We start from the raw sequence: 13,696 nt of genomic DNA, 5'->3' as shown, positions 1-13,696 counted from the left end.
TGGTCCTCCTTTGTTTGGGAAGCAACCATTCACGGGCCAATATGCGGACTATTCATCCATTAGGAAGAAAGAGGGGGAGGCTTTCAGTTCACCTCTGAAACAGGATGTTTGTAGGGTCACTTTTTGACAGGATGTTGGTCGCTCACATTATTTCAAACCAGCATTTATAAATTTCTGGAATGGACAGATTTTTCCTCTGTCACTGACTGAACAACAATGCTGGGAAATGGGGGGGTTGTATCCTGGCTAGCTTCCCCCTACCCCCTCCTCTCTTCAGGCTTGGTACGGCCCAACCTCCTCCCTCTTTCTCCCCACTGCTGGGGCCATCATGGAAATGAGGCGGTGACATCATCACTGAGCTCCCAGGCAGTGGCTAGCCACTGATGAAATTACAAACTCCTGTTCCCCTTCCCTCTATAAACCCATCCCCTTCTCCTCTTTTCCCTCCAGACTTATGAAAGGTGTGCTGTGTGTGAGAAAAACCCTTTCATTCTCTTTTTTATTGGACACCTATTCCTTCTCCTTCCTTAACTGTCTGCCAGTTGAGGATGAGGTGCAGTGATTTTTTTGGGGGGCAATACCACTCATTAGAAAGTGTGCACTCCTGAGTGGGTGAGCAGCTCACAAGCAGAGGGAGGGGGGCGTGAGAGGGGGTGGGGTGGAGGCTGCTTTTGAATGGGTTGAGAGGGAAGACAGAACAATCAGGAGAGAAGAAGAAGCATGTTGTGCCCCTTATCCGACACAGATCCTGCTTCTCCACTCCTGTTCCTTCAGCGGCTGCTCTGGGAAGAGTAGCGTCCTTGAGAATATTCCCTCCTTTCGTTACTTTTACTGGATTCTTTTTTGGAGCTTGTGGTGTAGCAACGGGGGAGGTAGGAGGCTAAAAGAGCCCATTGGATCCCTTCTTAACTCCCCTCCGTTTTTCGCCTTGCTGTGTGTGCTTGTGGTTTTTTCTGAGGGGGAATTTTCTTTCAGCGGGTCCCAGTTTTAGTTTGTAACTATGGAAGTGGACTGGGAGCTGGGTGGGCAAGATGTACAATACACCGACCCGGACCCTGGTTACCCCGCTCAGGTGGCTTTCAACTACAATATGTTAGAAGGGCGCTTTAAACAGCTTCAAGGTAAGTGAATGCTGGAGACTGCAGGCGCCTTTTGTTTATAGGTGTTGCTATGCTATATGCTCTGTCAGCAGATAGACGGCAGGGTCTAGAGAGAGAATTCTGGATCCTCTGTGTTGAATTTGGCCATTTTTTTATCAGGGTAATGTTAGGTGGATGAAGAGCATTATATTTCATCGTTTTACTTCTTAGAAAATAAAATAAATTGGGTGTCTTTATCCTAAAAGAAAGGGTAACTGTTAGTGGTGGATATGACACGTTTAGTATGGCAGCACTATGATCTGGGTAAAGGATGACTTTCAGACTGGATTATAAGGCTGCGTCATTTTTGGGGGATAGGAATTTAGTGTTGACAATACAATACTAAATAGCTGTTTTCGAAGGAGGTCCTCTGTCTACAAACACACAATCCACAATGCTATCTAAACGGCATGCATGCTAGTTCCTAGTGGGTAGTCAGGACAACAATAGCATGAGAGGGGACAGGGAAGGTGGGAGTGGTTGTTTTGTCCAGCTATCCCATGCAAATACACTTTCAAGGTGTCAAATTCGAGGAAATGATAGCACTTAACAATATGTTTTTACACAGTTAATATAGAGGCCTTGCGTGTGTTTTTTAATTTTTAATTTTTAATGTATTTTTTACAAAACAGGGATATAGGCTTACTATATGTTATATAGCATCAGTATACTTGATACAGTATGTCATTGTGTTATATTGCGTGATATTGTTTACTATTTTTAGTACATTTACTATAAAATTACTTATTTTCTAAATATATTTTTTTACATTCATTTTCATATTTTCATTATGATGAACCCCAGGCTAGACTGCAATAGAAAAAAAATTAGAAATTAACATGATAATGTCACCATTATCCTAGTAACATTGTTTTATAGTCCTGCTGTCCTTGATGACATGTAGATGTCTTTTGTTGACATCCTTGTTGGGGTGTTTCTCTCATCGAAAAGACAATGTGGTCTTTGCCACATGATGATATCAGTAATTAACTCAGTCTCTCTATGAATAATTGTATATGAATGCACTATTGTGTTGTTGAATGTGTCTCTTCTATACATTTTATATTTAAGTTCCCTTTTCATTAATAGATCATTACATTTACAGCAATGGTCAGAATTTGTCCAGTTTTGCTCATTTGAATGGTATAAACTGGCCACAACAACTATGTGGATACGACTGGATGAATGTGTGCCATTTGTTAATATGTAGCTTTGTGTAGAGTTTACTACCTGCCGAAACCTTGTCCAATGTTGTAAAGCAGCCGGAATGAAAAGGAAGACAGAGAGATAGACTTGAACTTTCACACTCTGTTCTAATGGCTTTACTCAGTTATGGATGACTGAATTGACAAAACAACACAGAGTCAATGTTATTGATTACTATTCTTGTGTCATGTAGTGCCAGCTTGAAATAGTTATGCTTCATCATATTTTTTTTTCAATTGAGTGAAGATATGACAGAATTTATGGATTGACCTGGTGTGCTGATAATGGAAACTGTAGAGCAACACTACTACTGTAACACATGTTGATAGGGTCTCAAAGTGTAGTCTACAGGATCTAGGAACAGTAATGTTCAACTGAAGATTTCAAACTTACTGTAAGGGGAGTAGGATTACCATTGGTTGTATCCCCGTGACCCTTGATTTTAGCCAGAGTAAGTAGTAGCCTTGTTCGAGCCAGAACTGCTCATAGGACAGGAGCCTATCTCCTGTTTCTGTAGCGTGAGGCAGCTTGATGTACAAATACACCCCCTAGACAGGACACTAGTCTATTGCTGGAACTGATTTTAGGCATAGCTCTCTGGTTCATAGTTCATAAATTTGTCATATTTTCAGCATAACCACGTGGTGTCATTGTGCCAGTGACCTTTTACAAACAGACATGAACTGTGAAAAACATTTTGCAAATCATTTCGTACAGCTGTCCCGTGGCTGTATTAACCAAAAGGTAATTAAAAGTGCATTGTCAGGTCTCATGTATTTTTCTGTTTAATCTAATACATTTAAGGCCGGTTTCTCTCAGCCAGATGAAGCCTATTCCTGTACTTAAAAGCACGTTTAATGGAGATTTTCCATTGATCCTTTTCATCCAGGAGTAGGCTTAATCTGGGTCCAGGAAGTGGGGTTTTTAGTTCAATATTTTGCTTTGACAAGCTTGCGCGGGCTTGGTTACACATCCACCATAGTTGCTAAAGCCGTGCTGGAAAGGACATTGTGAAAAGACTATATATCCGATCTAACATTGTATCGTTTGGGTCAGCACGATAGTGTAAAAAAGTTATTAGATGCACTCCAGTCGCTTCTGGACCAGACTGTAGCTACTTGTCCACACCAATGAGCTGGACTACCACCACACAGACTTGAGTGCTGAAGTACTACTTTTGTCTGCAAACAGGCCCCTGCCAACCCGGCTTCCACCCCAGTCGGTCTCTAAATGGCCGTCTGTTCAGCTGCTGGCAAGAATATATTTTATGGAGAGACAAAAAAGAGGGCAACAGAAAGTCATGGAACTGAAGAAGTCTTTGAATGGGTTGGGGTGGGGAAGGGGGCAAACTTGAGAGAGAGTATTGAAAAAGAGTGTAGTTCTGGCTTTTACAAGTTTGATTTACTCGATTTAGCTACACTGACTGACTATTTGACCTTGCCACCCCATTTGCCGGATACCCCGAAATATAGCATTGAAGGTTAACTTCTTTTTTTTTTTTTTTTTTTTTTTTTATGCCCCCAGTTGTTGAATCATGTTAAGTAAGTACCAGAGAATACCATCTATTTACCTAAACTGGGATTAAATCCAATCGTGCTTGGTCAATAATGCAGTTTTTAAAGGCAATGTTCCCACCTTCGCGACCGCATTCATGGTAATTGCTGCATATGTTGGCTAAATCGGAAATTATCTTTTAAGGTGCATTGTCGACAAAGCGTGATCGGATTGAATTCCGGCCTTCGTCCTAGTTAATACCAGGTAAATACCAGTGGAAACTGTACTGTAAAATATATAGTGCTATTGTGACTTTTGAGAATAGTAAGAATGATCTTGAGGTTTTCAACCACGTCTTTACTGTAAAGTAAGTCCTGATAAAACATGTCAGAGAATTCAAAGACATAAACAAGAGTGAGTGATACCGAAATGTAGTGAATGTTTTTACTGGGTGTAAATGGACACAAAGCCATGTTCTGTTTAGTGCTTTGTTTTCCCTTTTGCCAAGCATTGACTGCCAGGTAAATGTTGATGTTGAGTCGTTGATTTGAAACAAATAGCTGTTGGTAGTTGCCTGTGTGATAATCTGAGGCCTTGTTAAAAAACAAACAGTCCATCTGCCATAACACCCTGACTTATCTGACTAGTGATCTGTTTTACTCTACTATGTTGAGTAAGTCAGGATGGACTTCCACTTTATGACATGGAGACATATTGTCAAGTAAGGTACCTGGTATTTATGTTTTCCCTGTGTTCCCATGTGTTTTGTCAGCATAATGTTATTACATCAACATTGCTGGTTGGTTGGCAAAACATAATTAACACACACAGTTCTTGTTTAATTTCGATCTAGTTTTCAAACAACAATCAACAATAGCATTTCAGGTTTTACAGTGGGGAAAAAAAGTATTTAGTCAGCCACCAATTGTGCAAGTTCTCCCACTTAAAAAGATGAGAGAGGCCTGTAATTTTCATCATAGGTACACGTCAACTATGACAGACAAAATGAGAAAAAAAATCCAGAAAATCACATTGTAGGATTTTTTATGATTTTATTTGCAAATTATGGTGGAAAATAAGTATTTGGTCAATAACAAAAGTTTCTCAATACTTTGTTATATACCCTTTGTTGGCAATGACACAGGTCAAACGTTTTCTGTAAGTCTTCACAAGATTTTCACACACTGTTGCTGGTATTTTGGCCCATTCCTCCATGCAGATCTCCTCTAGAGCAGTGATGTTTTGGGGCTGTCGCTGGGCAACACAGACTTTCAACTTCCTCCAAAGATTTTCTATGGGGTTGAGATCTGGAGACTGGCTAGGCCACTCCAGGACCTTGAAATGCTTCTTACGAAGCCACTCCTTCATTGCCCGGGCGGTGTGTTTGGGATCATTGTCATGCTGAAAGACCCAGCCACGTTTCATCTTCAATGCCCTTGCTGATGGAAGGAGGTTTTCACTCAAAATCTCACGATACATGGCCCCATTCATTCTTTCCTTTACACGGATCAGTCGTTCTGGTCCCTTTGCAGAATAACAGCCCCAAAGCATGATGTTTCCACCCCCATGCTTCACAGTAGGTATGGTGTTCTTTGGATGCAACTCAGCATTCTTTGTCCTCCAAACACGACGAGTTGAGTTTTTACCAAAAAGTTATATTTTGGTTTCATCTGACCATATGACATTCTCCCAATCCTCTTCTGGATCATCCAAATGCACTCTAGCAAACTTCAGACGGGCCTGGACATGTACTGGCTTAAGCAGGGGGACACGTCTGGCACTGCAGGATTTGAGTCCCTGGCGGCGTAGAGTGTTACTGATGGTAGGCTTTGTTACTTTGGTCCCAGCTCTCTGCAGGTCATTCACTAGGTCCCCCCGTGTGGTTCTGGGATTTTTGCTCACCGTTCTTGTGATCATTTTGACCCCACGGGGTGAGATCTTGCGTGGCGCCCCAGATCGAGGGAGATTATCAGTGGTCTTGAATGTCTTCCATTTCCTAATAATTGCTACCACAGTTGATTTCTTCAAACCAAGCTGCTTACCTATTGCAGATTCAGTCTTCCCAGCCTGGTGCAGGTCTACAATTTTGTTTCTGGTGTCCTTTGACAGCTCTTTGGTCTTGGCCATAGTGGAGTTTGGAGTGTGACTGTTTGAGGTTGTGGACAGGTGTCTTTTATACTGATAACAAGTTCAAACAGGTGCCATTAATACAGGTAACGAATGGAGGACAGAGGAGCCTCTTAAAGAAGAAGTTACAGGTCTGTGAGAGCCAGAAATCTTGCTTGTTAGTAGGTGACCAAATACTTATTTTCCACCATAATTTGCAAATAAATTCATTAAAAATCCTACAATGTGATTTTCTGGATTTTTTTTTCTCAATTTGTCTGTCATAGTTGACGTGTACCTATGCTGAAAATTACAGGCCTCTCTCATCTTTTTAAGTGGGAGAACTTGCACAATTGGTGGCTGACTAAATACTTTTTTCCCCCACTGTACATGAAGTTGACTTCATGTCTGACAACTCAATCAAATATCAACCAAAGTTGGATGTTGATCTGACAACGCCTTTGTCCAGTGGTTAGTCACCCCTAAACATGGCAGTGTGACCTCACCCACTAATCCAGTCCTTACACACAGGAAGTCAGAAGAATTTCGATCTTCTGACCTACCACACGCCAGAGGATGTTGATTCAACAGTGAGGGAAGAAGGAAGCAACCTTTGAACTGCTTCGCTAAGATGTCCAGTCTTCCACCTTCGTTTTTCGTCCTTTGATACTGATTTCTAGTCTGTTAATTTGTTAGTTTCCAATATATGAATGTTATATCATATAATATGTATATCTAGGACTAAACAAAATGGCTGTTGTTATTGTTGTCCCACTGAATGATTTGTTTTCGGTCTCTGCCAATCATTAGACTTCCCTCACAAGAGTGGTTGAAATACAGACTGCAGAATATGAGACAAGTAAATTTTGTCAATAGGTACAGTGCATTCGAAAGTATTCAGACATCTTGACTTTTTCCACATTTTGTTACATTACAGCCTTATTCTAAAATTGATTAAATTGTTTTTTTTCCCCCTCATCAATCTACACACAATATGCCATAATGACAAAGCAAAAACAGGTTTTTAGAGTTTTTTGCAAAACTGAAATATGACATTTACATAAGTATTCAGACCCTTTACTCAGCACTTTTTTGAAGCACCTTTGGCAGTGATTACAGCCTTGATTCTTCTTGGGTATGACGCTACAAGCTTGGCACACACGTGTTTGGGGAGTTTCTCCCATTCTTCTCTGCAGATCCTCTCAAGCTCTGTCAGGTTGCAGCGTTGCTGCACAGCTATTTTCAGGTGTCTCCAGAGATCTTAGATTGGGTTCAAGTCCGGGCTCTGGCTGGGCCACTCAAGGACATTTAGAGACTTGTAGATATCACTGACAAACTGAAATGGTCCACCCACACAGACAGTGTGGTGAAGAAGGCGCAACAGCATCTCTTCAACCTCAAGAGGCTGAAGAAATTTGGCCTGTCACCTAAAACCCTCACAAACTTTTACAGATGCACAATTGTGAGCATCCTGTCGGGCTGTATAACCGCCTGGTACGGCAACTGCACCGTCCACAACCGCAGGGCTCTCCAGAGGGTGGTGGTCTGCACAACGCATCACCGGGGGCAAACTACCTGCCCTCCAGGACACCTACAGCACCCGATGTCACAGGAAGGCCAATAAGATAATCAAGGACAACTACCACCCGAGCCACTGCATGTTCACCCCGCTATCATCCAGAAGGCGAGGTCAGTACAGGTGCATCAAAGCTGGGACAGAGAGACTGAAAAACAGCTTCTAAACAGCCATCACTAGCACAGAGAGGCTGCTGCCTACATACAGACTTGAAAATCACTGGCCACTATAATAAATGGAACACTAGTCACTTTAATAATGCCACTTTAATAATGTTTACATATCTTGCAGTACCCATCTCATATGTATATACTGTATTCTATACTATCTATTGCATCTTAGCCTATGCCACTCTGATAATGACATTGCTCATCCATATATTTACAGTATATATTGTTATTCCATTCCTTTACTTAGATTGTGTGTATTAGGTTTTTGTTGTGGAACTGTTAGATATTACTTGCTAGATATTGCTGCACTGTCGGGACTAGAAGCACAAACATTTCGCTACACTCACAATAACATCTGCTAAACATGTGTATGTGACCAATACATTAGATTAGATTTGTTTCTCATGGTCTGAGAGTCCTTTAGATGCGTTTTTGCAAACTCCAAGCGGGCTGTCATGTTAACCATGTGCATGTGTACTGAGGAGTGGCCACTCTACCATAAAGGCCTGATTGGTGGAGTGCTGCAGAGATGGTTGTCCACAGAGGAACTCTGGAGCTCTGTAAGAGTGACCATCGGGTTCTTGGTCACCTCCCTGACCAAGGCCCTTCTCCCCCGATTGCTCAGTTTGGCCAGGTGGCCAGCTCTATGAAGAGTCTTGGTGGTTCCAAACTTCTTCCATTTAAGAATGATGGAGACTACTGTGTTCTTGGGGACCTTCAATGCTGCAGACATTTTTTGGTACCCTTCCCCAGATCTGTGCCTCGACACAATCCTGTCTCGGAGCTCTACGGACAATTCCTTTGACCTAATGGCTTGGTTTTTGCTCTGACATGCACTGTCAACTGTGGGACCTTATATAGACAGGTGTGTGCCTTTCCAAATCATGTCCAATCAATTGAATTTACCATGAGTGGACTCCAATCAAGTTGTAGAAACATCTCAAGGATGATCAATGGAAACAGGATGCACCTGAGCTCAATTTCGAGTCTCATAGCAAAGGTTCTGAATACTTATGTAAATAAAGTATTTCTGTTTTTAATATTTAAAACATTTGCTAAAATTTAAAAACCTGTTTTCGCTTTGTCATTATGGGGTATTGTGTGTAGATTGATCAGGATTTTTAAATGTATTTAATCAATTTTATATTAAGGCTGAAAAAGTGAAGGGGTCTGAATACTTTCCGAATGCACTGTAACTAGCTCTGAACATGAACATTGCTTTAGAGGTGCAGTTACAAAATGGATTCTTTCACCACATTCAGTATTCCTGCCAGCTAAGGGTGGGGTAGTGATCCAAAGTGCCTTGAACTCTGCAATTCGTGAGTAGTGTCCTAATCAAGATCTCCCTTTCCTGCCAAAACCTGGAGAGAGGAAAAAAGAGAGGGAAAAGAAACCAAACTGGAATTTGAATGAATGTGCATCTCTGTTGAGATAAGATGAGAGATTTGCTTTTGGGAACCGGAGAGTTAGCCCCAAGGATAGAGATACAAGATGCATCAATAAATCAATAGTTTATATTCTGTGTTAGTCATGATGACCAGACTGCTCCTTTCCCAGCTGGTTAGATTTGCTTCTTTGTTCCTGAACTCCAAAGACAATAGAGCTGTGGGTCAAGGTCACAAAGCAATGCTACGGCTTGGGATGATTTTCTCTGGAAGAGAGTGATATCCAACACAATTAGGACTAAAAGACACTATTAGAATTAGAAATTCATGAATAGCCTCTGATTAATGAGTGGATATACACTGCTCAAAAAAATAAAGGGAACACTTAAACAACACATCCTAGATCTGAATGAATGAAATAATCTTATTAAATACTTTTTTCTTTACATAGTTGAATGTGCTGACAACAAAATCACACAAAAATTATCAATGGAAATCAAATTTATCAACCCATGGAGGTCTGGATTTGGAGTCACCCTCAAAATTAAAATGGAAAACCACACTACAGGCTGATCCAACTTTGATGTAATGTCCTTGAAACAAGTCAAAATGAGGCTCAGTAGTGTGTGTGGCCTCCACGTGCCTGTATGACCTCCCTACAACGCCTGGGCATGCTCCTGATGAGGTGGCGGATGGTCTCCTGAGGGATCTCCTCCCAGACCTGGACTAAAGCATCCGCCAACTCCTGGACAGTCTGTGGTGCAACGTGGCGTTGGTGGATGGAGCGAGACATGATGTCCCAGATGTGCTCAATTGGATTCAGGTCTGGGGAACGGGCGGGCCAGTCCATAGCATCAATGCCTTCCTCTTGCAGGAACTGCTGACACACTCCAGCCACATGAGGTCTAGCATTGTCTTGCATTAGGAGGAACCCAGGGCCAACCGCACAAGCATATGGTCTCACAAGGGGTCTGAGGATCTCATCTCGGTACCTAATGGCAGTCAGGCTACCTCTGGCGAGGACATGGAGGGCTGTGCGGCCCCCCAAAGAAATGCCACCCCACACCATGACTGACCCACCGCCAAACCGGTCATGCTGGAGGATGTTGCAGGCAGCAGAACGTTCTCCACGGCGTCTCCAGACTCTGTCACGTCTGTCACATGTGCTCAGTGTGAACCTGCTTTCATCTGTGAAGAGCACAGGGCGCCAGTGGCGAATTTGCCAATCTTCGTGTTCTCTGGCAAATGCCAAACGTCCTGCACGGTGTTGGGCTGTAAGCACAACCCCCACCTGTGGACGTCGGGCCCTCATACCACCCTCATGGAGTCTGTTTCTGACCGTTTGAGCAGACACATGCACATTTGTGGCCTGCTGGAGGTCATTTTGCAGGGCTCTGGCAGTGCTCCTCCTGCTCCTCCTTGCACAAAGGCGGAGGTAGCGGTCCTGCTGTTGGGTTGTTGCCCTCCTACGGCCTCCTCCACGTCTCCTGATGTACTGGCCTGTCTCCTGGTAGCGCCTCCATGCTCTGGACACTACGCTGACAGACACAGCAAACCTTCTTGCCACAGCTCGCATTGATGTGCCATCCTGGATGAGCTGCACTACCTGAGCCACTTGTGTGGGTTGTAGACTCCGTCTCATGCTACCACTAGAGTGAAAGCACCGGCAAGCATTAACAAGTGACCAAAACATCAGCCAGGAAGCATAGGAACTGAGAAGTGGTCTGTGGTCACCACCTGCAGAACCACTTCTTTATTGGGGGTGTCTTGCTAATTGCCTATAATTTCCACCTGTTGTTTATTCCATTTGCACAACAGCATGTGAAATGTATTGTCAATCAGTGTTGCTTCCTAAGTTGACAGTTTGATTTCAGAGAAGTGTGATTGACTTGGAGTTACATTGTGTTGTTTAAGTGTTCCCTTTATTTTTTTGAGCAGTGTACTTGAATACATGGGTTGTTCCACCAATTAGGTAACTTTTGCATAGCCACAGGAAGTAGGGGTGCTGAGGGTGCTGGCACCCCCTGATAAATCACCAAAAATATATATATTAATATAAAAATGTCTTCTTCTTTTTTTTATGAAGAAAAATTAATTCCCACCAAATTAGTGCACTAGGCCTTTATTAGTCCTGTATGAAATGAGAAACATTTCCCTCCGTTGACCTTAAAAAGAGGGACAGGTTTTTTTGTGTATAAAATGAATAATTAAGTCTTTATTCATATAAAGAAATCTGATTTATTGAATTTTCCATGTGGTCCATATTAAAGGGCACTTCAATTAATATAACAGACTTTTACAATTCAATATTTGTGCACAATTTCTACTTAAAATATCAAAGGGACGCAAAAGGCACTCATTTTGTGGAATGACCCATATAATATCCATACTTTAATAAAGGAGTGAATTAGCAGTCACAGAAAGACACAGAAACTAACGTAGGACCGATGCATTTTGAAACAAAGTGTATTCCATGTGCTTATACAGATGAAATTTAGGTTAGAACAGGGTCAAATAGTGGTAAGTACTATGTACAAAGTACAATGAATGTACCTTCCAATGAATGTACCTTCCAATGCAATTACCTTTTGCATGGTTTTTAGTTAGACACCAGTTTGCCATCCAACCATTCTATGCTAGTAAAGTACATGTTGGAAAACAAATGTCACGACAGGCCTGATGGAAATATCAAATTTGTCGCTAAACTTTCCAAATGTTGACTAAATACGCTAGACAGGGTGGGATCTTTTTGTGTCAGTAAAACGTATTTAAAAAAAAAACGTAACTAAATAAAACTACGACTCGAGAAACCATGCAGTTTATTAGGCCAAATATGAAATTATTTAGGAACTTCACAGGGTAAGCTTGATGCTCCTTTCCAAGAAATATCGAGGGTCTTATTCTGGTGACATAATGATCGATGCTTGACTGCCGTTTGACAAATAAAAATATTTTCACTCATCCATAATAATCTCATAATCTAGACTATTTTACCCACACTGTATCTGCGAGCTGTTGGCTAGAGCGCACGTGCCAAGACCGGATTAGTCACATCTGCTATTTTGTGACAAAACTATCGGTAAAGTTGAAAATACGATGGAATCACATTGAACTTTAGATCATTACGCACTGATTTTTATCCGAAAAAAATATGTTTTCCGTAAACACACACTGGTGGGAAATGTCGCATATTTTCTTTATGCAGATTTGAGAATATTCACATTCAAATCTGTCGGCAATTGGATGGAAACCTAGCTACTTACTATAAAGATTGATACTAAAACCTCTTTATACCAACAGAGCCATTTTATAGCACAAACTAAGAATCTCAGTTGGTGGTACTCAATCAGTGACCCACCCCCCCCCAAAAAAGATTAGTAGTATTGATTGAATTCTACTTCCTCTATTGCATAAAGGTCCTAAAGTGATCATCTGCTAAAAATGTCATTGAGATGGCATTTGAATCATAAAAAAAAATATGGGTGTTATTTCACATACAGTTGAAGTTGGAAGTTTACATACACCTTAGCCAAATACATTTAAATTCAATTTTTCACAATTCCTGACATTTAATCCTAGTAAAAATTCCCTGTCTTAGGTCAGTTAGGATCACCACTTTATTTTAAGAATGTAAAATGTCAGAATAATAGTAGAGAGAATGATTTACTTCAGCTTTTATTTCTTTCATCACATTCCCAGTGTGTCAGAAGTTTACATACACTCAATTAGTATTCGGTAACATTGCCTTTAAATTGTTTAACTTGGGTCTAACGTTTCGGGTAGCCTTCCACAAGTTTCCCACAATACGTTGGGTGAATTTTGGCCCATTCCTCCTTACAGAGCTGATGAAACTGAGTCAGGATGGTAGGCCTCCTTCCTCGCACAAGCTTTTTCAGTTCTGCCCACAAATTTCTATAGGATTAAGGTCAGGGCTTTGTGATGGCCACTCCAATACCTTGACTTTGTTGTCCTTAAACCATTTTGCCACAACTTTGGAAGTATGCTTGGGGTCATTGTCCATTTGGAAGACCCATTTGCGACCAAGCTTTAACTTCCTGACTGATGTCTTGAGATGTTGCTTCAATATATCCACATAATTTTCCTTCCTCATGATGCCATCTATTTTGTGAAGTGCACCAGTCCCTCCTGCAGCAAAGCACCCCCACAGCATGATGCTGCCACCCCTGTGCTTCAGGGTTGGGATGGTGTTCTTCGGCTTGCAAGCAACCCCCTTTTTCTTCCAAACATAACGACGGTCATTATGGCCAAACAGTTCTATTTTTGTTTCATCAGACCAGAGGACATTTCTCCAAAATGTACGATCTTTGTCCCCATGTGCAGTTGCAAACCGTAGTCTGGCTTTTTTATGGCTGTTTTGGAGCAGTGACTTCTTCCTTGCTGAGCGGCCTTTCATGTTATGTCGATATAGGACTCGTTTTACTGTGGATATACAGTGGGGAAAAAAAGTATTTAGTCAGCCACCAATTGTGCAAGTTCTACCACTTAAAAAGATGAGAGGCCTGTAATTTTCATCATAGGTACACGTCAACTATGACAGACAAATTGAGGAGAAAAAATCCAGAAAATCACATTGTAGGATTTTTTATGAATTTATTTGCA

General features: G+C 41.6%; 1 protein-coding gene across 2 annotated transcripts in view; it reads left to right on the top strand.

Moving 5' to 3' along the window:
• Window positions 1-13,696, top strand: part of LOC311131280 (spectrin beta chain, non-erythrocytic 1) — a 113,328-nt gene that overhangs the window by 36,936 nt on the left and 62,696 nt on the right. Inside the window, exon 1 of one of the 2 annotated variants that reach the window (XM_084164169.1) lies at window positions 697-1,121. The exons of the other annotated variant lie outside the window; for it this stretch is intronic. Coding sequence (XP_084020295.1) covers window positions 1,001-1,121 — 121 coding nt within the window. The 5' untranslated portion in view covers window positions 697-1,000. Of the gene's footprint in view, window positions 1-696; window positions 1,122-13,696 lie in introns of those variants that run through there. 2 annotated transcript variants of the gene reach the window in all.

Source organism: Coregonus lavaretus (assembly GCF_964263955.1).
Source record: "Coregonus lavaretus genome assembly, chromosome: 6".
Classification (NCBI taxonomy): domain Eukaryota; kingdom Metazoa; phylum Chordata; class Actinopteri; order Salmoniformes; family Salmonidae; genus Coregonus; species Coregonus lavaretus.
The sequence above is the reverse complement of the archived record's forward strand: the minus strand, read 5'-3'. Positions and strand labels throughout refer to the sequence as shown.